The following is a 22464-nucleotide window of genomic DNA, read 5'->3' as shown; positions in this document are numbered from 1 at the left end:
TCAAGACCATCCTCGAGCCGGTGACTCTAAGATGCCCTTTGGCTTAGGTGGGACTCCCTGCTGCACCCTCCCAGTCCCGCAAGCCCCTTGGGCCTCCCTCCAGGTTCCCCTCCTCCCCTCACTCCCACATCCAGGCCTGGACGAGTCCTGCAGCTCCTTGTGCCCTGGCTTGTGGCCACCCAGGTGCCTGGAAAAGCTTCTGGGACAGAGTAGGCACTCTGTGAATGCAGGTGAGTGAGCAACGCTGGGGAAACAGCACGTCCACGCACAGGAGCCACCAGCCTGGCCCCAGGGCCCCCGTGTCCCTTGCCTGGTTCCTGGTCCGGCCTCCTCTCCTGCAGCCCACACCCCATCGGGTGGTCCATACCACCCCGCGGCCCAGCGCCCCGGCCTCTGTCCTCTCCTCTGGCCACCATTCAGGTCTCACCTGCTCAGCTGGCTGCCGAGGGACCCAGCTAATGCGCCCACCCATGTACTGTGCACCTGCCCTTGCTCTGCCTGCCTCTCCCTGACGCTCATCAGGCAGGACTCAGTACCTGCTGAGGTGTGACCCAGGTGTGGGCTACCTGAGTCCTTGATTCTGTTCTCCAGTGATGGAACTTAGCTCACCTGGGCCACCCTGCCCTGCTCTCAGTTTGAAGCATCCCAGCCCCAGGGAACAGAGGTCATGACCCCAGCCCCTGCTTGGCACATGGAGGCATGTTTCCCCAGGCAGAGGATGGGCATCTCTGCCCACCCTTGGCCTTCCCCAGGCCAGATGGAGGGGGGAGAACGGCAGCCAGGCCTTGGTGAGGGGGCCAAGGGAGGGAGGCTGGGCCCCGTGCCAAGCTCTCAGCATCCCTCCCAGTGTGTGGAGAGGGCGAGGCCTTGCCCAAGCTTCCTGTGCTGACCACATCTCCCCTTCCCCCAGTGACTCAGCACCCACTGTGAGCTCAGCTGAACCTGGGGGCTTGGGGTGGCGGGACGAGGCCAGGGCCTTCTGATGCCCTGGTGCCCTGTCCCTTGCCCCTTGAAGTGACGCCAGCTTGAGGGCAGGTTTCCACTCAGGGTCGTTCGAGGCCGGGCAGGTGCACAGGGCCTGCTCAGGGCCTCCCAGCCTCTTGGCTTGCCTCACCTTTGTTTCCTCATTCTCACCCCACAGGGGTGGGCCTCACGGTCTCTGGAGATTGGGTTACAGTGGGAACATGCCACAAATCCCCTTGGAATCACCTGCTCACAGGCTGCCATCTGTGTAGTGGGCAGGACAGCAAAGAAGGTGGATGCCGGCTTCCTCCCCCAAGACAGCCCAGGGGGCCGGCCTGGTCAGGTGCCCCACTGGTACCCGCCGTAGGCACATCCGTCACTGATTGCTGGTGGGGCCCTGACCACCCTGCCTCTGCCTCCAGGCTTCGACTTCTGGGAACGGCTGTGTTGGGCCCCTAATCCTCGTCCCCCAGGAGCACGGTCCTCCCCACCGAGTCCCTTCCTGTGTATGGGGCCGAGAGGACATCCTCCCCTGCTCCCAGGTTCACAGGGCACACCCTGTGCTGGGGGGCAGGGCCATCTGCCTGGCCTTCCAGAGTCTGGCACACATTGGGGGTGAAGGGCATCTCCACTGAACCCCCATCTGGGTCCCTGTTTCCCCAGGACTCTGCCAGGGGTTTTGCCCAGACAGCTGTGCCCACACCCTTCTGGAGGCGTCTTCACAGGCAGGGGCCCCAGGGAGCAGGGGGCAGCCAGGCAGATGGAGAAGGTGCTGCCTCAGGCCCAACACAGGGCGTTTCCTAATCACGGGCTTAGGTACTGGGGTGCTGATGGGAGGAAGACGGCCTGACCCCCACCCAGCTGTGCAGCCTCGGTTGCTCCCGAGCCCCTCTGGCCTTAGCTTCCTCGTCGGTAAAGTGGGGAAGGTTCTAGAACTACCCTGAAGGGTGGCTATGAGGTCTCCATGTGATACAGGGGGCCATCCCCTGTGACACGCTGGGAAGTCCCTCGCCAACCTTCTGGTGTCCTCAACATTATCACCCCACAAGCACTGTCCTCGGGTGTGGGGTCCCTCACTGTAGAAACCCTCCACTGGGGTTTCTACATCTGTGACAGGGTGACCACAGGGGGGCCGGTGGGGAGCTGGCACTGGGGGCTGTCAGCCCAGCACAGGCCCAGGGTTGAACGGTGGTCCCTGTAAGGTGTGCTCCAGTCCCAACCCCAGGGTCTCAGGATGTGACCTCACTTAGAAATAGGGTCATTGCAGATGTGACTAAGACAAAGTCACACTGGCGTCGGGTGGGGGTGGGGTGGCACGGGCTAATCCCATATGACAATGTCCTTCTAAAAAATACCATATCAAGGTAGAGACATACAGGAGGGCCATGTGATGACAGGGACAGAGATTAGTGATTGGCCAAGGGACACCGACAGCTGTCAGGAAACCGCCAGAAACCGGAAGAGGCAGAAAGGGCTCTAGCTAGGGCCTTGGTGGGAGCATAGCCCTGCCGACAGCTTGGTTCTGGTCTCTGGCACTGTTGTCTTAAGGCCTGCCGTTTATGGTCATTTGTTGTGGCCCCAGGACACTGGCACCTGCGCAGCCATTGGGACGTAGTAGGCTGGACGTGGCTTAGGGGAGACAGACTGGGAGAACAGGGAGTCTGGCCTGACCCATGGGGGGCACTGTGGAGAGGGGCACCACCCAGACTGGGCAGTTAAGATGGGTAAAGACAACAGGCGCCAAAGTGCTCTGTGGGTCTGACCTTGGGGACCAGCATGTCCCCCCATGGGCATCTACTGGGCTACTGGGTGTGGGGCATGGAGAAGGGGCTCTGGAGAGGCCAAGCAGGCAAGATGGCAGACGTCAGAGGGGCTGCGGGGGCCAGCCAGGTGTGACCTGACAAGCCCCTTGCCGGGTGGTGAGCGCTTGGGCTCGGCAGGGCCTGTTGCCGGCTGGCCTCCACCGTGTTGCTGTGTGACGTGTGGGGGCGGGTAAGGACCTGGGTCACCCTGGAAGTCTCAGATAGCACTCGGGGGTGGGGGGTGGGGGGGGAGGGTCAATTCTGGGGGCTGGGCGGAGGTTGGAGGGGGGACCAGGAAGAAGCACATCACCTCATCACCTTGTCACCTCATCACCTCAAGAGGGCAGTAGGAGTGGGCCCTTCCCGCAGAAGGCAAGGTCATGCTGTGCCTGGAGCTGCTGTTGGGGTTAACATCAGGATCAGAGTTGGGACTGGGGTGGGTCAGGTCAGGGTGAGGGGTGAAGTTCACTCATTAAAACGGGGAGTCCCGCCTGTTTACAGACACACCCCAGAGCCCCTTCAGCGGGAGGGAAACAGCGCTGTGTAGTTCACACGTTTCTCACTGGCAAAGCACCAGGAAGGGAAGGTGTCCTCCCCATTTTATGGAGAAGCAAACCAAGTCCAGGAAAGCTGTGGCAAGACAGGATCAGAGCAGGTCCTGCAGCTCCTCCAAGCAGGTGGGCTATTTTCAGTGGTTTCTGCACAGTGATTGGATCACATCTCACATCTTATATTTCTCATGCGGCCAGGGTTAGTCATCAATCTGTCTCTGATATTTAATACCTCCTGGACCTCTGGCCAGGAGCTGCCTCCTAAAACAGAGCCTTTTCTTACGGCTGAAACGTTTGTCCAGCACTGGGACCAGCCTGCGAACCGGCCGGTATGCCATCCAGGTCGAGAGCACAGACCTACAGGAGGGGTTGGGCCAAGCGGCGTGCAGGACACTGTCCAACGGTGCCACCGCCATGCGGGCTGAGCATCCGTTTAGTCTCCACTCAGGACCACTGTGTCCTCCCCACCCCCAGTGGCCCCTCCGCCGCTGCTGGAGGGTGTACCTAGCACCGGGCTGCCTGCAGAAGCAGTTTTGTTTCTTCTTTTAACGTACAATTGAACACACAAACAAAAGCGCACAGGTTTGAGCGCACAGGCACTGACGAATTCTCGCCCACCGAAGGCCGGCGCCCGGGCCGCCCCGGGCCTGACTGCCGCCTGCCGGCGCACGAGTGCAAGCGCCGTTCACGGCTGGAGGGACCCACGCACCACGCCGCACGTGCCCGGGCGGGGCTCGGGGGTTCGCCCCGTGGAAGTGCGCGCCACGCTCCCTAAAGCCCCGGTGTCGGCCCCGCAGTCCCCGCAGCCCCACGTGCGGCCTCCTGCCCCGGGTTAAGGTCCACCCTCGGTGCAACGAGACGGGGCGCTTGGGGAGCTCGCGTCCTGGCTTTCTGGGCTCAGCCGCCTCCGGTCCACCCCGCCACCCCACGATGGTCCGGCGCCCTTCTCACTCGGCTCACCCTGCGGGGAGTCAGGTCCGAGGGGGGTCCCCCATTGCGCCCCTCGGCGCCCGGGGGCGGACCCGGCGGGGCGGGGCGGGGCGGGACGGGAGGAGCCCGGAACCCGGAGGCCGGCTCGCGTTTCAGGCCGGCGGAACCCGAGCGCTGCACGGAGCGCACCCGGAACTCGCGGACCGACTCGTGTCGCTATGGCAACGTGGCTGGACCTGCGCTTGCTCGCCGTTGGCGTTCCGGGTGCGACGCGGGCTGGGGGGCGGGGCGGGGACGCGGAGGTGCCTTCGTTCACGGCCTCTCGGGTCACTTTGCGCGGTTTCTTCGCTTTCCTTGGAAGGACTCGTGACTCTCAAGTCCTGCCAGACACAGCGGGGTCTTGTGGGGACCCAGGGCCCGGGCTGACGGTGCAGGGCCCTCCCCTGCCAGGCCGCGGAGCCCCGCACACTGAGCTGGCGCTGGCCCCGCGCGTCGGTGCCCTGCAGCGCCGTCCCGGGGGCGCGTAGCGTCCTGCAGGCGTCCGCTGGCGCCGCGCTGTTTCCGGCCTCGGACTGTTCCTCGCCCTTTCAGGTGAGCGGGGAGCGGGCGCTACGGGGACGAAACGCGCGGGACGAAGAGTTTGCCCACGTCTGCGGCCGGTGAGGACGGGTTCAAACCCGGCGGGCTGGCCCAGAGTGAAGTTTTTTATTATTATTATTTGAGAATTACTCAAGAGGTGCAAAAGGAGTACAGAGATTTCCCCTGTACCTTTTGCCAGATTCCCCGAAATAACCTCATACCAGCACAGTTCCTTTCGCAAACTAGGTAAATTATCTTAACGTTAATACAGAGTCATGATCTGATGCACAGGATGTGTTCAGTTATCTCACGGATGACTTTGCTCTCCTGCAGGGTCCAATCCAGGACCATCCTTGTTTTCTCATCTTCTTTAATCCAGAGCAGTCCCTCAGTCTGGCTTTGGCTTTCACGCGTTTTATAGAGTGCCCCTCAATTTGGGTTTCTCTCGTGACCAATGTCAGGTTCTGCATTTTTGGTAAGAAACCTCCAGCAGTGAAAGTGTGTTCTTCTCAGTGCATCTTACCAGTAGCACACGACACCAATCTGTCCCATTGCTAACTGGTCACAGGGTTTAGGTGGTGTCCACCAGCTGTCTCTGTCATGAAGTTACCATTTTCCCCTTTGTAGATAAGTGTCTTGTGGGGAGATACTTTCAGACTAGGAGTACATATCTTGTTTCCAAACATGCTGCCTGTCGCTGATTTTAGCATCCGCAAGTGAGTGTTTTCTGAAACAATTATTCTGAAACAATCAGTCACCAAATGGTCATTTTTCCATTTTCATTATTCCTTCTACATGCATTAGTTGGAATTCTACTGTAAGAAAGAGCCTTCCTTTCTCCCTGTTTTTCCTAGTTATTCAGTTATTTATGTTGGTGTAGACATTTTTGTTCCACGGGTTACCATCTGTTACCGTCACTAATTGTGTAGCTCTAATTGTCTAGATGTGGGCACTCGGTGCCCCTTCCCGCTGGCTTCTGTGTCCTTTGGCAAACCCCCGGCCTTATTCACTTCCTTACTTCAGTTTCACACATAGTTGTGAGTACTATTTGGCAGTAGGTGAAGGATGGGAAAGAAGGCTTTGGGTCTCAGGTCTGTGACTGTCACCCCATGGGCCCCTTGAAGGTGAAATGTACTGAGCTTAGCCCCACTGCCAGTGTTGGGTTGCCAGAGGGGGCTCCTGTTGGGTCCCCTGCCCTGAGTGCCATGAGCCACCTCTGGACTCTCCTTCAAGGCTCATGAAAGCATTTTGTAAATTAAGCTCATTCGATACATTTACAGAGCAGCAAGGAGACCACATTCCTCACTGGAGGTTTGGGTCTTCGTATTAGGGAAGGTGCATCTTGTTCGTACTTGAGCGGAAGCCTGGTGCGTCCAGAGCTGCATTCTCTGCAGAAGGGGTACGCAGCACCCCTGCTTCGGTATCTCCGCCCAGACAGTACACCTCAACGGCCATTCATAGCACCTGGGGACTGACTTTCGTGTACAGGTTAGAGTCTGCAGCTGCTTATGCTTTGTAGTGGGAAAGACTTTCCCTTCCTGTTAAGTACTTATCCAATGTTTAAAACAAACCGCTCCAAAGTTTTGGTCAGCCAAGCAAAAGTGTCACATTGGCAGATTGGGCAGCTACGGTTCATCTCTGACTTGGATGTGTGTCACTGTGGTGCGCTGGTCATGTTGGTGAGGGGTTAGATTGGCACAGACAGTTGTCTCCTGCTCCTTGCCTGTTTATCCCGCATGTGGTCACCACAGCCAGCTTGCTGGGGCACGAGGGCAAGGCCAGCCCCTGTGCATGGGGAGTTCTTATCCATGGAGCTGCTTTTCGTAGTTCCTTGCGACTCATCCTCTGCCCTGCACTCTTTCCTCTTTAAGTATGATGCGTCCACGTCTCACAGCCCCTGGCCCACGGGAAACACTGTGCTGTGCGTGGAGAGTGCCTGATTTCAGCGCCGCTCCCTTTGTCTCTGACGAGGCTGGGCTGCAGGCTCAGGGTAGGTTTGGTGAGTGTGGGCCACGGTGTCGTCTTAGCAGCAGGCCATCCCACCCAACCGGTGACTGAGGTGGCCTACTGGGTGGGGCCTCTGCTGCCCGTGTGTCTGGGGCCTGCTTGTTTTCATGCGTGGGAAACCATGGTTTCACGAGTAGTGACTTCCTCCTTCTTAAGACCTGGGATTTCCAAGAGCTTTTTATACCTGGCAGGTAAACTCACAACATAAAGGGGGAAAAAAGGGTTAGAAAACTCAATATTGTACAAATGAGCAAACCAAAGTGATGAGATGACCTGGAGTGGTCCTGGCTATTCCCCAGCTGGCAGCAGGTCTCCTGATATCCTGGCTTCTCCCAGGGGACTGTGAGTGCCATGGGCAAAGCCGAGTTGACAGCTTTCTCCCCTCTGGAGATTTCTGCAGCTTTCCCAGCAATTTTGTGGGATCCCTCCTGGAAACCAGGAATTTGCTGGGGACTTGCGGCTGACAGATTAGGTGCAGACTGGATTTGTGACATTTACGGCCGATTGAGCTCAGCCTTGGGGCTTTTAGGATCGTCCTTTGGTGAGTTTGCAGCAGCAGGTCAGGCCATTCTGTGATGGGGTGAGGAGGAGAGGAGGACCGAACACTCGGGGTGCCCCTTCATGCGTGGGCACCTTTGGGGTCCTGAGAGCAGCGGAGTCTGGTGTACATGGTAGAAGCTAGTTTCTCGCTGAAGCAGCTGGAAATCCAGAGGGAGCTGTGGTGGGCACCATGGGCCAGGCCCCGTCTTGGGGTCTGTGCCAAACAGGCTGGACTTTATCTTGAAAATGGCCAGGAGCCACGGGCACGGTGTCACATGATTTCCGTGTGAGAAGAGTAACTTGGTGGGTGGCTGTGTGAGCGATGCGGGGCCGGTGCTGAGGAGGGAGGCCTGTGGGCCTCGCAAACCTTGGTGTCCTTTGAAGCACCGCAGTGGCGACACAGGAGCACTTCGTCAGGGCCCAGCAGCGTGACGTCATTTAATGTGTGTGTGTGTGTGCGTCCATCCTGATTCTTTCCCTGAGTGAGCACAGGCCCATGGTGGCCTGTGTGTGCAGTGGCTTCTGCTGATGGGACCGATGGTGCCAGACCCCAGAACTCACCAGGCTGCACACTGGCTCCTCGCTCACACAGCCCGCTGGCAGGCAGCTGGGCTGACGTGTGTGCTGTGTTTTGGGGGGCAGCCATTAGATGCCTCGTTTGTATGGGACACCCAACCATGGAGGTTGCTGTGTCACCTCGTTATTCCATGCCTGGGATTTCCCCGAGCGTGGTGGCTGGACTGACCTGTGACCTGGCCTGACTGGTCCCAGTGGAGCCCTGCAGCCAGCACAGGACCACAACCCATAGAATGTGGATCACTAATGACATGTGTGCTGCTTACGGCATGCATCACATGCCACTTACGTGCATACCACTTATGCACTTATGCACTTATGACACGTGTCATTTCTGTCACGCATGGAATTAATTTTATGTGTCACATGCATGTCACGTGTCATTTATGACGTGCTGCATGTCTGTTGCTTATGACACGCACATCACTCATGAAATGCATCGCATGCATGGCACTTGGAGCGTGTGTGCCATTTACAACGTGTCACATGCGTGTTATTTATGATGTGTATGCTCCTGACCTGCTGGGCCCAGAGGATTTGCCCCTTGGTGGCCCAGAATGCATGGTGGGACCTGGCAGGTGGTAACTGGCCCTGAACTCCCCCTGCTTCCTAGGGTGGCAGCCTTCACTGCAGGTGGGCATCCGAGGCGGGCACTGTGTGAGTCCCTAATGGCTGCCTTCTCTCTGCTGCAGCTGCGCGGTGCTGCCCTCGGAGCCGGCCCGCAGGGAGAGGCGTGGCGAGCGCTGCAGGAGATGGCGCTGGAGGAGGCGCGGGGCCGGCTGCGGAGCCTGCAGGAGGACTTCCTGTACAACCTGCAGGTGCTGGAGGAGCGGGACCGGGAGCTGCAGCGCTACGATGCCGCCTTTGCCCGGGCCCGTGGCCTGGAGGAGGCCTGGCAGGCCGAGGTGAGCCAGCTCAAGGTGGAGGCGGCCAGGCTGAGGCAGGCGCTGGCCCGTGAGGCCGAGCAGCGGGAGGACCTGCAGCGGCGGCACCAGCGGTTGCTGCGGGAGCACCGCCGAGCGCTGGAGCGTGCCCACAGGTACGGGGCTCTCGCCCGCCCGAGCACACGTGTGCTCGCGTTCGTTCCAGTGCTGCGTGGCCCTGTGTGGGTGCCGAGGCCGTCCACTCAGATGGCACAGAGCTGCCCAGCAGTACCACGCAGGCACTCCTCTGTGGCAGGCCAGGCGCAAGAAAGGGGCTCAGCCACCTCAGTGGGTGCAGGGCCACCAACAGCCCCTGTAATGATGCACAGCCTGCCGGGGTCCCTGCAACACACACACAGTCCCAAGAGTCACTGCGTGCAGGGACACCAGAGTACACAGCCCCCGGCAGAGCTGCCCCGCCCCCTGACCATGCCGTCATGCACACCACCCCACAGCGCGGCTGGTGGCATTGTCATACCCCACACCACCTACCCCCGTCACATTTAACCAAGGCCAGCCTCTCCTGGAGCAGGGAAGTGTCTCGATAACCTCTCACACGGAGCGCACACGTCCGCATCAGGCTGGCCCTGGCCCTGTTAAAAATGACACGGTGCACGCAGGGTCCCTCCACTGAGAACCCAGCTTCTTTCTCACGCCTGGGGGTGTTTAGAGCAGCCGTGAGGTTCCTTGCGTTATTCTGTAGTGTCTCCTCAGGTCCTCTGCCCATGTATTTTTGCCAAATTTGGGACATTTTTAGCCATTAACTTCCTCAAATGCATTTTTGGCCACTCCCTCTTTTCTCTTCCATTCTGGGACTCAATTAACTAGGTAATTTCCATTGTTCTGTCTTTGAGTTCCTGGATTCTGTCCTGTGTCATCCTCTTCCTGCCGCTGAGCCCCCCAGGGAACCTGTTGTGTGGGTGTTGCACTTGTCAGTTGTCAGTTTCCATTTGATTCTCTTCCCTCTGTCTTTGCTGAGAGTTTCTCTTTTCCAAGAGCGTTTAGGTCACTCGTTGAAATGCTTTCATGACGGCTGCTTTAAAGTCATTGTTAGATCAGTTCAACATCTGTTGTCTTGGTGATGGCATCTGATGATTGTCTTTTCTAATTCAAGTGGAGATTTTCCTGGTTCTTGGTGTGACTAGGTGAATTTTTATTATATCCTGGACAATTTGGAGATTGTGTTCTGAGGGTATGCATCCCATTTCATGTTCTCTTCTCAGGCAGTTACCTTTCCAGGTGTAGCGCCAGGCCCGGGCGTAGCGCTCAGGCCCAGGTGTGGGTGAAAGTGCTGCTCCCACAGGTCCTGCTGAAGCCACCCCTGCAAAAGCGAAGTACCACCTCATGTTTGTAAAGTTTACTCAGCCAATGTATCCTTTTGAGGACTATTCAGTATGGCTTTTCTTTCTTTTTTCTTTTTAATTTTTTTTAAATTGGGGAATATTGGGGAACTGTGTTTCTCCAGGACCCATCAGTCGTTGTCCTTCAGTCTAGTTGTGGAGGGCGCAGCTCAGCTCCAGGTCCAGTTGCCGTTTTCAATCTTTAGTTGCAGAGGCACAGCCCACCTTCCCATGTGGGAATTGAACCAACAACCTTGTTGAGAGCTCGTGCTCTAACCAACGGAGCCATCCGGCCGCCCAAGTATGGCTTTTCTTTACACTGTGTTTTTTGTGCAGTGACAAGAACAGTGAGCTGGACCAACAGCGGGAACAGTATGAAAAGCTGAAATGGAAGCTGGAGCGGAGGCTCCAGGAGCTCGATGGAGAACTCGCTCTGCAGAGGCAGGTGGGACGCACTGGCGTGGGCATCTGGCCCCTTCCTGGGGCTGCTCCCCCAGAATGCACAAGGGGAGGGAAGACGGCCGTCCTGGCCCTGTGTGGTGTCCGTGGGAGGGACCACAGCTGGGTTGCTGGGCAGATGTGTCCACTTCTGTCGGGAAATCTGAGGACGTTGGTCTTCTTTGTGCTCACGCCACAGCGTTCTCATCCCTCAGAAGTGAGGAGACATTTTCTCCCTGATTTATTTTAGAAAAAAAGTTTTATGAAGTTTAAATTTGAGTTATTTACTATAGAAAAGAACTGGGAACTCTAATTGTGATAACTATATTTCTTTCAGCAGAACAATAGGTGATTATAAATTAAAGTATAAACTGACAGGTGACACTTCAACCTACCACCAAAATCTCTTCTCGGTTTTGTTAAGACTCAGCCTAATCTCTGAAAGACTCAGCTGTATTGGGGTCTGTTCAGAAGACAGTCTCTGCATTTATGGCCAGAGCCCACGTATGGGGGGCCACATGGGGGCAGGAACCCAGTGATGGGGGGTCTCCTGGTCTCCTTCCAGGTGTGCTGAGTTTATGTCATTGTAGCAATGGCTGGTGTTTAGGGAAAACGCCTCCATGAGGCTCCTGTGCACGTGTGTGAATTTGTGTGCTTGTCGCAGCAGAGGCACAGCTTCGATCTGCATTTTACAGGTGGGGGCAGAAGCCTAGAGGCATTCAGCCACCTGCCCAGAATCCCCTTAACAAACGGCAGAGCTTTCATTTGAGTCTAAGACGCTCCAGCTTGTGAACTCGTGGCCACTGTGAGCTGCCCTGGGATGGCTCCTCACGTCTCATTTGTACTCAGGTCTGTGATCTGGAAGTCAACTGGTGCTATGTCCCCATCCGTCTCGCCCCTTCTCAGAGGCTTGCTGAGTGAGCCATCGCGCTTGTCCCCTTGTGTGTCGGTGGATGTGTGCTGCGTGGCCACCTGTGCTGGCTGTGTTTTAGGCGCCGGGGTCAGCTGGTCTCCAGGACAGGCCTGCCGTGCTGGCCCGCCGTCCCACACCACAGCGTAGGTACCCGAGACAGGACAGCGTCCTGAGGGGCTCTGTGCCAGCTGGGCCGAGAAGTTGCCTGTGGCGAAGACTGCCCCCTGACTGCCCTTTCACATATGGCCACGGGGTGGACGCCCTGCCTTCCCTCCCTCTGGAAGTCCACTGCCCACGGTGCTGCCACTTACTGAGAACATCCTTTAGCGCCTGACATTCTCTGCATAGGACTTTGGTTTGGACCAAAGCACTTTGTCCGTTACGAGTAGGTTTGACATCTGGGACCAGCCTGGTCCTTAGGGCACTAAGCCGGGGCCTGATCTGGGTGATTTATCTGACAGTGAGGAGGTTTCCTCAGATGGTGCCAGAGTCACTTCCCAAGAAGGGAGGGGTGGCTGGCCGGCCTCCTGGCGTGTCCCAGGCTGTGCACACTCGGAGCCCCTGCTGCAAGCCAGCTCCTTTGGGCCCTGAGCTCCTGCATGGACGAGGAGACGGCCTGACACCAGGGGGCTTGGTATGTATAGCAGCCCTGTCTGGGACCCTGGAAGCCTGGTGCTCACTCTCCAGCGTTGCTCTTGCCGCCCTCCCAAGGGCTGCTGCTGGAAGCTTAGGTAGCATTTGCCTGGTGTGGTTCCGGTCCTGGGGTGCAGTGGCCTCCACTAGAACTCGCAGTGACAGCTGTGGTCTGAGTGCGTGTGCGCTTCGTGCTTTCCTGGGGGCCGGTCCCTGGAGCTTATTTCCGGAGACCTTTGTGTCCCATCAGTTTGTCAGAGGTGGGAGTGACTAAGTGGTGACCATGGGTTCTCTCAACAAGTGAAATGGAAGCGATGGAGCTGGGTCAGTGTAACTCCATTATGTGTGCAGGTTGTAGGCTGGGCTGGTCACCAGTGACAGGGTGAGAAGCCACGGGAGGCGACGTGCTGTGCTTCATTCATTCATTCATTCATTCATTCAGCAAGTAGATTTGAACACAAACCCCCAGCCCGGTGCTAGGCGCCTTCCCAGGGCCTGGCTTACGGTGTCAGCACCGGACTACCTGTCCTGGGCAAGCTGACCCTCTGCTGTGGCAACACCTGGACAGTACAGTATCCAGTGGCCCAAGGGCAGCACCTGCGTGACACGAGGGTGGGGGGCTGGACTAACCTTTGAAATGGTGGTTGGGAAGGGCACCCAGAGAACAGGGCCCATGAGCTCAGGTGACGGGACTGGCAGATGCCCGCTTGCTCAGGGAGCCTGGGGCCAGCGTGCAAAATTCAGGGGGGGGGGGCACGTGGGACTCACAGGCCCTTGTGAGGGTGGGCTTTTGCTCAAGGGTCGTGACACGGTCTTGGGGGCTTTGAGCACCGGGTGCTGTGAGCTTAATTGTCATTTTAAAAGGTCACTTGCTGTTGCACTTAGGACCCATAGCAGGGCCGGGGATGCAGAGGCAGTAAGGAGGCTGCGGCAGCCCCGGGGGCAGGTGGGGCATGGGCCGGCGGGAGCCCTGGGCAAGCAGGCGGGCTCTGAGACACCTGGGTGGCAGAGCCAGCGAGAGAGGCAGGTGCTGAGGACATCCTGGTGTGGGGCTGAGCACTGGTGTTGAGATGGGGACCATGTTTGGCCAGGCTTATGGGAGGTGGTCACTGCACTTCTGGGTGGACGCTGGAGGTCGGGGGGCGTGGGGGTCACAGGGTACACAGCTGGGAGCCTAGGGCATCCCTGAAGGGTGGTGTAGACAGAAGAGCTGAGCCTTGCACGTGAGGACGGGGGAGGTGAGGGCACTGGCCAGGGTCCCCAGGACGGGAGAAGAGGTGGCCAGGAGGTGGGCATGGCCGCGCGTGTCTGTGTCTGGGGGGCAGGGGCTGGGCACCGCGGCATTGCGAGGGCAGCGGATCTCTTGTTCCTGGGCTGACTTCCCTCAGCGCTGGGCACAGGCCCTGGCAGCCACAGCCAGCAGCGCTTTGAGCACAAACTGGTGCTTAGGCATTTGGTGCCGTGTTCCAGTGGGTGACTGTCCGTGCCTTTCACAGGCTGCTGCCAACAGGGTTGTTTTGCTTCTTAAAGGATAACAAGAGTGAAGCGTGGGTTTTCAGTTGTACTTCCGTGTAGGGCCTCTTAGGCCTCACATGACCTTCAGACAGTGGGAGAGAGCAGCCGGGCACTCGTCACTGGGTGGTGGCTGCCCGTCATCCCCAGGATTCGTGTCCCCAGTCACAGGGCCAAGCCAGTAGCTCCGAGGGGAGGTGGGAGCCAGTGAGCTTGAAAGAGGCTGGAGGTGCTGGGCTCCTGGCTCCAACACCCTTGGACAGGACCTAATGGGGCTGGGGGGCCCTAGGACTCCCCCTGAGGGGGACTGTGGGTGGAAGGAGGCTCTTCCCAGCAGGAGAGGGGATGCAGCACAAAGGAGTCCCCAGGGCTGCATGGGGGCCAAGAGGGGCAGCCCTGGGGACAGCTGTGCAGTGGCCCAGTGGGGAGGCTGACTGGAGCGTGGAGATGGTGGGCTCCAGAGGAACCGGAGGGTCACACTGTGGGGTGCGTCCTGGGAACGGGACCACTCGGAAAATGAGGGGACAAGACAGAGAAGCAGAGAGCGGGGTGGGAGGAGGGTCCTTTGAAACGCCAGAGATGAGGAGCTGGACACCATGTGAGCGGGGATGAGGGTTCACTGCTGGGTGGGCAGGAATTATTTTATTGTTGTAATAATTGACGGCATTTGGCTTTTAGAGTCAGACTGGATGATGCTGGGAAGACTGTTTGCGGAGCCTGGTGTCCTGGGATGTGCGGGGTTAGGGCTGCTCAATAGTCGCGGTTGTAGCAAGAAAACAGCAGGTCACCTGGAGGCCTGGCACAGGGATGGTGCGTGAGCATGCTGTTTAGAGACGAGATGGGACCAGCAGGAAAACTGGTCGAAGTGCGGCTCCGGTGGGGACTTGGCGTGCGTCTCGTCATCGCAAGGCCTGTAGCGATTCTCACCCTGTGTGTGCCGGGACAGAAGGTGACGGGACTGCAGGGAGGAGGACAGACATGCGTCCCCGGTGGGAGCTGGTGCTGAGCCCTCCCAGATGCAGTGCCGTGGCCCTGGCCTGGCTCGCGGCCCTTCTTGGTGCTGGCGAGGCTCCCGCCACCAGGGTCTCTGCTGGGTCCCTGCTGCCTCCTTCACCCTGAGGCCCTCCTGCTGTAGGAGCTGCTGCAGGAGTTTGAATCTGAGATGCAGAAGAGGGAGCGCAGCTTCCGGCTGGAGGCCGACAGCGCGAGCCACGCCGCCCTGACGCACGAGCTGCAGGTAACGGCCCTTCTCGGGTGGCGGGGACCGCGGGACCGCGAGTCAGCGAAGGCCTCCTCCTTTGCTCAGAGCCAGGGGTGATGTGCAGGAGAAGTGCCGGCCACGGGGCCCGCTCAGGAGTGCAGGTCACTGCCAGCCCGAGGAGCAGTGGCACCACCACCCTGGGTCCAGTTACCCTGACCTGGGGAGGTGCCACCCCGATTCTGGCCAGCTGCCCAAGACTGCACACTCTGTCATTGTCCTGTGTCCCGCGGGAGTGCCTGGGCAGGAGCCCATGACGAGGCGCTGCCCGTGTCCCCGTGGACAGCAGAGGAGGCCAGGCTGGGCTCAGCGCCTGTCTGAAACTCGTGCCCCTGACTCCCCTGCTAGCGGCGTCTCCGTGAACACGGGTTGTCCAAGCACTAGCCCAACACTGCCGGGTATGCGTGACCTTTAGCACTGACAGAGGAACCAGCCCCGAGGGGCAGGGAGCTGTGCAGGGGGAGGAGGCAGTGAGGATGACACCCGGCCCAGCCAGCCCTGACTGGTTACATCTGTGCAGGCGTCCAGACAGGTGTCAGTTACACTGAAACTCTGCCCTAATGGTCGGCAAGGGCCCCTCCCCAGACCTCCAGCCCCGCACAGTGCCGCCGTCCAGGAGCAGCACTCGGCCAGCCGGGCCCCAAGGACCCTGGTGGCTCTGCATGGCGGGAGCCCAGACCTGTGTGAACAGGTCTTAGCAACTGTTCTCCCAGGAGCGCCAGTCTGGGTCCCCCTGGGCCCACCTGCCCACCTTCCTGAGTCCCCCTGGGCCCGCCTGCCTACCTGCCTGAGTTGCCCCCAGTTCACCCCTATCAGCCAGGCCAGCAGGTGTCCAGACCACCAGGCTGGGGCTGCGCACAGTGACCCTCACCAGGCCACTTGGGGAGAAGGGTTGTGTGGGGTCACCCTGTGCTCCACAGCATGGTGGGTACCCCTGTCCAGGAAGGTGGGGCTGGGGGGGCTCCCAGATTGTAGGCCCTGCCCCATCTCGGCTTCCTCTGTGGGAGCGAGCGAGTGAGGACATTGTGTTGCGATCCCAATAAAGTGGCGTCGCTCGCCTCTACCACCTGCGATGAAGGCTCTCCGTCTCCATCTCTCCAAGGTTAAGCTACTGAACAAGGAGCTCGAGGCTCTGAGAGAAGCAGGAGCCCAGGCTGCCGAGTCTCTGCAGAGCACCCAGATGGTGAACTTGGAGCTGGAGGAGAGACTGCAGCGTGGCACCCAGGAGCTCAGGGACCTCGCCGCCGTGAAGGACGCCCGGTGCGGAGCCCCTCCCGTCCCCCTGGGGGTGGAGCCGCTGTGTCTGGAGGTGTCTACTGCTCTGGCTAGTTGCAGGCCAGCCTGGCTGTCGTCCCTTACCCACGTTCCCACCAATATTGGTTCTTTTCAGGATAAAAGACTTGGAGGGTAGACTCCACTCTGTGCAACTCACCAGGCAGAAAGAAAAGGAGACATTTAGGAGGAAGTGAGTATTCCTGGCCCCAGTGTCGGTGGTGTGAACAGGTTTCAGCAGAGCATGGCCTCGCCTGGACCCACCGAGCCCGGCCAGCGGTGCTGAGGCCGCTTGCTCACCACCAGCCTGTTGTCCTGTGCAGCCGTGGAAGAAGCAAGACAAGCGCTGTTCTCTTCATGTGTGTTTAAGCCCTCGTCTAGAATCTTTTTTTTTTAATTTTTTTTATTAAGGAGGGTGCAGCTCACAGTGGCCCAGCAGGGATTGAACCGGCAACCTTGGTGTTATCAGCACCACACTAACCAACTGAGCTAACCAGCCACCCCTAGAATCTTTTAAATTATGAATTGAAATAGTTGAAATGAATGTAATTTCCCACATATCATAAACACTGGCATTAAGAAATGAAACTGTTCGGTTGGTCTTTAAAATGTACATGAATTCCAGAGCCATTTAACACCCTCTGCCATCGAATGAGGAAGTACACGGACCCACTCTTGTCCAGCTGCCAGGAATGTCACTGTGTCCTCCTCCTCCTGTCTCCACTCCAGGTCCCCAAGCAGTTCTGTCTGACTGTAGTGTAGCCCTTGCACTGGAAGAATTTGAAGTCAGTCACCTGGATTCACACATATGTTCGTGTAAAGTAAAAGAATAAGATCTGCTTGGGCCTCAAGGCTCTAAGCGCTTCTGAATTAAGATGTGATGGTTAGGACAGACTTCACACAGCAATATCATACCCTGTAAAATTCAATAACTATTAAGTAAACTGCTCCTCCTGCTCAGATGAGATGAGAAGGCTTCCCGACGTCAGCTCTCAGCCTGCACGGGGCTGGCCACAACGTCATGCCCCCAGGCAAGGGTTGGGTGGGTTCTGACAGCGTCTCACGTGCTGCACACTCCTTCCAAGTTCACCTTATGTGCCAACAGCCACCTGCTGGCCTTCCCTCAAGGACCACAGTAAACCGCCTGCCGGCTGGTGGTGCATTGTTCCTCCAGCACCCAGCTGGCAGTCATTCACTCTCAGTTTCCAGAATTTTAGCTAAAAGGCTTTCAGTGACGTATCACGTGACTGTGACATGTACCCGATATTTTTCTACTTGGGGGGCACCTTGAAAAACCCAATATACTGAGAAAGGCGAAGGAAGCCAAGTGCTGTGAATCTCAGTATGCGTTTGCTGGCATAGCATCTATGAACAGAACGCTTCCATCTCATCACAGCCTACAGTTCTCCCCCCAAACCTGGGAGCTGCAGATCGTTCAGGTGAGGGAAGACGTCCACCAGCTCACCTGAGTGGCAGAGGCCCTCCCCACACAGTCATCCGCCAGGGCAGGTGGGCTTGGCAAGGCTGTCACTGCATTTGTCAGCTCACATCGGTGTGTCTGTGTGTGGAGGACATCGTCACAACACACCTTGTGAGATGAATTACTAGTGCAGCCAAGATGAAGACAGTTGAGTGCTGTTCTGGACCCATTTGAAATCGAGTTGTTAGAACAAGGACACTGCAAACAGTTTGCCTTGGAATGTGTATGTGACAGTGCAATGGCTCATGCAGCTCAGATGATGGTGTTTATGGAGCCAGGGTGACACAAGGCGTGTGTCCCCAGGCACACCCACAGTACTCCATGCCCTGCAGTCTCGGTGCTTGCTCTTGAGAATAAACAGCAGGCACATCACACGGTTCAGAAATAACTCCATTCCACTGGCCATGATGGGCAGACTTCCTGTGACGTGATGAGAGAGGTGGCACATAGGGCCTGGATGATGAGCCCAGCCACCAGCACCGGTGCTCCCTGCTCGCAGGGCCTTTGGCAGGATGAGGAAGAGGAGGGGGCATCGCTGGGGCTGCAGCGGACGCACAAACCATGACCTAAGTACACCAGGCTCATCGAAAATACAGATGGGATGTAAAAGAGGTCATGGATTGTGTTTCTTCAAGGTTCCACTTTTTCCTGAAATCAAATAGAGCAAAAGCATCCACGGTCCTGAGCAGCATAGGCAGACGTCAGTGAGACAGTACGTGTCACCATGGTACGCTGTCAAGATGAACGTCTGTTGTGGTGACAGAATTCCGGGAGGTGTGGCATTTCCAGCAAAGACCGAAACGCAGCCAGCACCCCAGCGCGCACGGGCTTTCAGGGACGTATCGCATAACTGTGACATGTACCCTGGGCGAGGTCGACCGCGGCGCCCGGCAGCTTGCCCTGCACTTTGCTTTCAGGTGTTGACAGGGTGCTGGTGGTGGTACAGGTGTGCTTTACTGAAGCAGCTGTTTCTGCTCTTTCTTCCGCGGGGCTGTGATCTTCTGAGGGCAGGCCAGGGGCCTGGCATCTAAGAATTGCCTAGTCAGCAATTGGTGTGAGGAGGGACGTGTGAAGGAACAAGTGGCTGCTACAGCGATGATTGGGCAGCACCTGTCTGGCTGGGGATGTAAGCTCCCCTGTGGGGCAGGGAGAGCCTGGTGTCGGGGCCGCGGCGGGCCCTGCGTGAGCTGCGTGGTCCACACTGTCTTCCAGGCATGAGGAGCTCGATCGCCTGGCCCGGGAAAGGGACGCGGTGCTGGCGTCAGTGAAGAGCGCCCACATGGAGCAGCTGCAGGCGCTGGAGGCCAGGGTCGTGGAGCTGCAGGTGCAGTGTGAGGCCCTGGAGCTGCAGCTGCGCAGGGCTGAGTGGAGGCAGACGGACGCCCTGAAGGAGAAGGACGCCACCCTGGACAAGTGAGTGTGGGTGGCTGGCTGCTTCCTCCGACTCAGACCAGGGCTGGAGCGGGCGCCGCAGGGGCCCCCTCTGTAGTTCTAAATGTTCCTTTTCTAAATGTTCTTTTTCTGGAATTGTGTGGTTAGTTAGTACGCGTGTGTATGAATGGAATGTGTGCAGTTATTTCCTTGGTAAAACACATGACATTGACCATCTTAACCCGTTTGGGTGGTCAGCTCAGTGGCTTTCAGCTCATTTACAGTGTGGTGCAGCTGTCACCACCGTTGCCTCCAGGACTTTTCATCTTGTAAAGCGGAAACTGTGTGCACAGGAAACACTCCCCACGCCCTCCCCCAACCCCTCCCCCAGCCCCAGGCACCACCGTCCCCCTGTCTGTCCCCACAAATCTGCCTGTCCTGGGCACCTTACACGAGTGGGATCCACGTAGCATGACGTCCTCCAGGTGCTCCACGCCGTAGTGTCGGCGTTTCCGTCCTTGTTAAGGCCGAGTCCCACTCCACTGTGTGGAGACAGCACATGTCATTTCTCCATCATCTGTGGATGGACACCTGGGTGGTTCCCTTCTTGTGACTGCTGTGAACCTGGGTGTCTGTTTAGGTCTCTTTTTCAGTTCTTTTGAGTCTGTCCCCAGGAGTGGCATTGCTGGGTCACGTGCTCATGTCATGTTCTACTTTCTGAGGACCTGCCAGACAGTTTCTGCCCCGGACACACCAGTTTGGGTTCAGTTTCTCCGTTAACTGGTTTCTTCTTCAACCGTTTTCTTTCTGGCATCTAAGCCCTCTGTCCCGCTGCACCTAGGGGACGTGCGTACACGCAGAGCCTTTGTTACTGAAACTGAGATGGAGACTGCACTCTGCTCTCTTGGGAGCACTGAGGAAGCGACCCTTACAGAAGCCCTGTTTGCCAAGGACAGCTAAGGGGTCCCTGCCGGGGGCAGCTGTGCTTAGCGGCTGCTGCTCCCCTTGGTTCAGGAAGCGTTTCGTCTCTTACAGAGCAGCCTCTGCCCAACTACATTTCTGTTTATGTGGAGAGCGGCTTTACAGCTGTCAGCTACCCGGAAGTCAAAGCTTACTCGGATGTTTCCTTAGGTTTGCCTTTGGTTTTGTTGTTTGATCTGTTAGATGCAGACGACACTAGTCAGAGAAGCTGGAGCACCAACCGTCCGCGCGCGCTGCAGCCACGCCCCCCGCTGGAGCCACGCCCCCGCATGGGCGGGGCGGGCGGGGGCGGGACGAGGGGCGGGGCTGTGGCTCCCGGGCCGCGTGGCCGCCCTCGCCGCTCCCTGTGCACTGGTCTGGCGGGCTGACCTGCGGCAGCCATGCCTGTCCGACCTGGTGCCCCCGGGGCCGCGGGTCCCCAGGAACCAGCCGCTATCTGAGTCCGTCACACTGAGACACACTCCCCTTCAAAACCAGCAACAAAAACCGCCCTGATTTCGAGTTTTCTGACTTGCTGGGCCTGTTTGTGCCGGTTTTCCCGGGAGCCCCGGACAGAGACCAGGACCCTGTGAGAGCCGGCTTGTACCCCGTGCACCCTCCTGGTCCCTGGCGTAGAAGTGGGGACGGGGGCGCAGCGTGCGAACTTTGTGGTGCCCACGGTCACGGCGGAAAAGAAATGGGTAAAATTGACATCAGGAGCATATTTTATGTAACCTACCGTGCAGGCGTCCCCCTCACCCGCGGGGTACGTACCCCCAGTGGGTGCCCGAAACCACGGCTCCCACTGAACCCTGCATGTACTGTGTTTCCGCCCGTATGTGTACACCTATGATGAAGTCTGATTTATAGGTTCGGTACAGTAAGAGGTCAGCGACAATAGCTAATAATGAAATAGAGCGATTACATCAACATGTGTGCACATGTGTGAGAGTGTGTGGTGTGTGTGTGGTGTGTGGTGTGTGTGGTGTGTGTGCATGTGTGAGAGTATGTGGTGTGTGTGTGGTGTGTGGTGTGTGTGAGAGTATGTGGTGTGTGTGTGGTGTGTGCACGTGTGTGAGAGTGTGTGGTGTGTGTTTGGTGTGTGCACGTGTGTGAGAGTGTGTGGTGTGTGCGTGTGTGTGTACGTGGTGTGTGTGTGAATGTGTGTGTGAGTGTACATGGTGTGTGTGTGTGTGAATGTGTGTGAGAGTGTATGTGGTGTGTGTGTGGGTGTGAATGCGTGTGTGTTGGAGGCGCCGAGTAAGAGAGCTTGACGGAGCAGGTGCAGAGCCGCCCACCTCACAGCCCCCTTCTTGTTCAGACTCCGGGAGGAGGCAGCAGCTCTGAGGTCCGGCTGGGATGCCCAGGTCGCTCAGCTCTCCCGGGACATGACCTCCAAAGACCTGCAGGTCCAGTCGCTGCAGGAGGAAGAGGCGGAGCTCAAGGCGCAGCTCGCCAAGTGCCAGCAGGACATGGCAAGGTGACTGTCCCCAAGGCCCACCTTTCCATCGAGCGCCTCCTGGGGCCAGGCACTGCCCTAGGCGCTGCGGGTGCAAAATGGAGCAGAACCAAGGCCCCAGTGTCACACCTTATTGGGGGAGAAAGACAGGAAACACATAGAAATAGAGTTTTTCTCAATTGTTTTTGTCCCATTTCATTGACACTTACTCTTGGTTTTATTATTTTCTTTCTTCTACTTCCTTCACCTTTAATTTGATATTCAATAGCCTCTAATGGTGAATCTTAGCTTATTGGTTTTTGGACCATTTCCCTTTTGTAAGAAATATAAGCATTTAATGCTGTATTTTCTTTCAAGCACTGCTTAGCTGCATCCTACAGATTTTGATATTATTCAGCTGAAAATATTTTCTAATTACCCTTGTGATTTCTTTTTCCCGTGGGGTATTTAGAAGTGTGTTGCTTTCAGATTTCTAGATAGCATTTTGTTACTGGTTTCTAATTTAATTCTGATCTGGACAGAGGACATATTCTGTTTGATGTTAACTTTTCTGTACCTGCTTGTTTTGTGGCCTCAGAGCATGTCATCTCTCAGTGGCTGTCTAACATGGGCTTGAAAACCACGGGTCCCACCCTTGGGTTCCGGCTCCGTAAACATTGCTGAGGCCACGTTGGTGCTGGCAGTGTTGCCTCCTGTGTCCTTGCCGCCTGTTCTGTTAGTTGGGTGTGTGGGTGTGAGTGTGATCTACACCGCTAGTTGTGGGTCAGCTGTCCTTCAGCTGCCAATTCTGTGCCCTTGACATCTTTCCCCAGTGCCCCCGCACTGGATTGTCATGGCTCCTGGATGAACTGCCCACCCACTTCTGGTGGCCTTCCTCATGCCTCAGTCCCCTCTGACTGAAGCTTTTCATGCTCAGAGTCTGCATGGCACGTCTCCCACCTTTGACTCTGATGGTGC

General features: G+C 57.5%; 1 protein-coding gene across 8 annotated transcripts in view; it reads left to right on the top strand.

The window, feature by feature from the left end:
• CCDC57 (coiled-coil domain containing 57) overlaps positions 1–22464 on the top strand; it is a 94131-nt gene that overhangs the window by 4875 nt on the left and 66792 nt on the right. For 4 of the 8 annotated variants that reach the window (XR_012492418.1, XM_074320963.1, XM_074320961.1 and 1 more), the window contains exons 2-8: positions 8641–8987; positions 10548–10656; positions 14843–14944; positions 16068–16225; positions 16356–16430; positions 18930–19130; positions 21370–21528. Coding sequence is in view for 7 of the 8 variants with exons in the window: in XM_074320963.1 (XP_074177064.1) it covers positions 8641–8987; positions 10548–10656; positions 14843–14944; positions 16068–16225; positions 16356–16430; positions 18930–19130; positions 21370–21528 (1151 nt within the window). In the remaining variant the exon portion in view is untranslated. Of the gene's footprint in view, positions 1–3970; positions 4906–8640; positions 8988–10547; positions 10657–14842; positions 14945–16067; positions 16226–16355; positions 16431–18929; positions 19131–21369; positions 21529–22464 lie in introns of those variants that run through there. The other 4 variants (XM_019735521.2, XM_074320964.1, XM_074320965.1 and 1 more) reach the window with 4 other exon arrangements.

Source organism: Rhinolophus sinicus, linkage group LG15 (genome assembly GCF_036562045.2).
Source record: "Rhinolophus sinicus isolate RSC01 linkage group LG15, ASM3656204v1, whole genome shotgun sequence".
NCBI lineage: Eukaryota > Metazoa > Chordata > Mammalia > Chiroptera > Rhinolophidae > Rhinolophus > Rhinolophus sinicus.
This window is presented reverse-complemented; position numbering and strand designations above follow the sequence as displayed.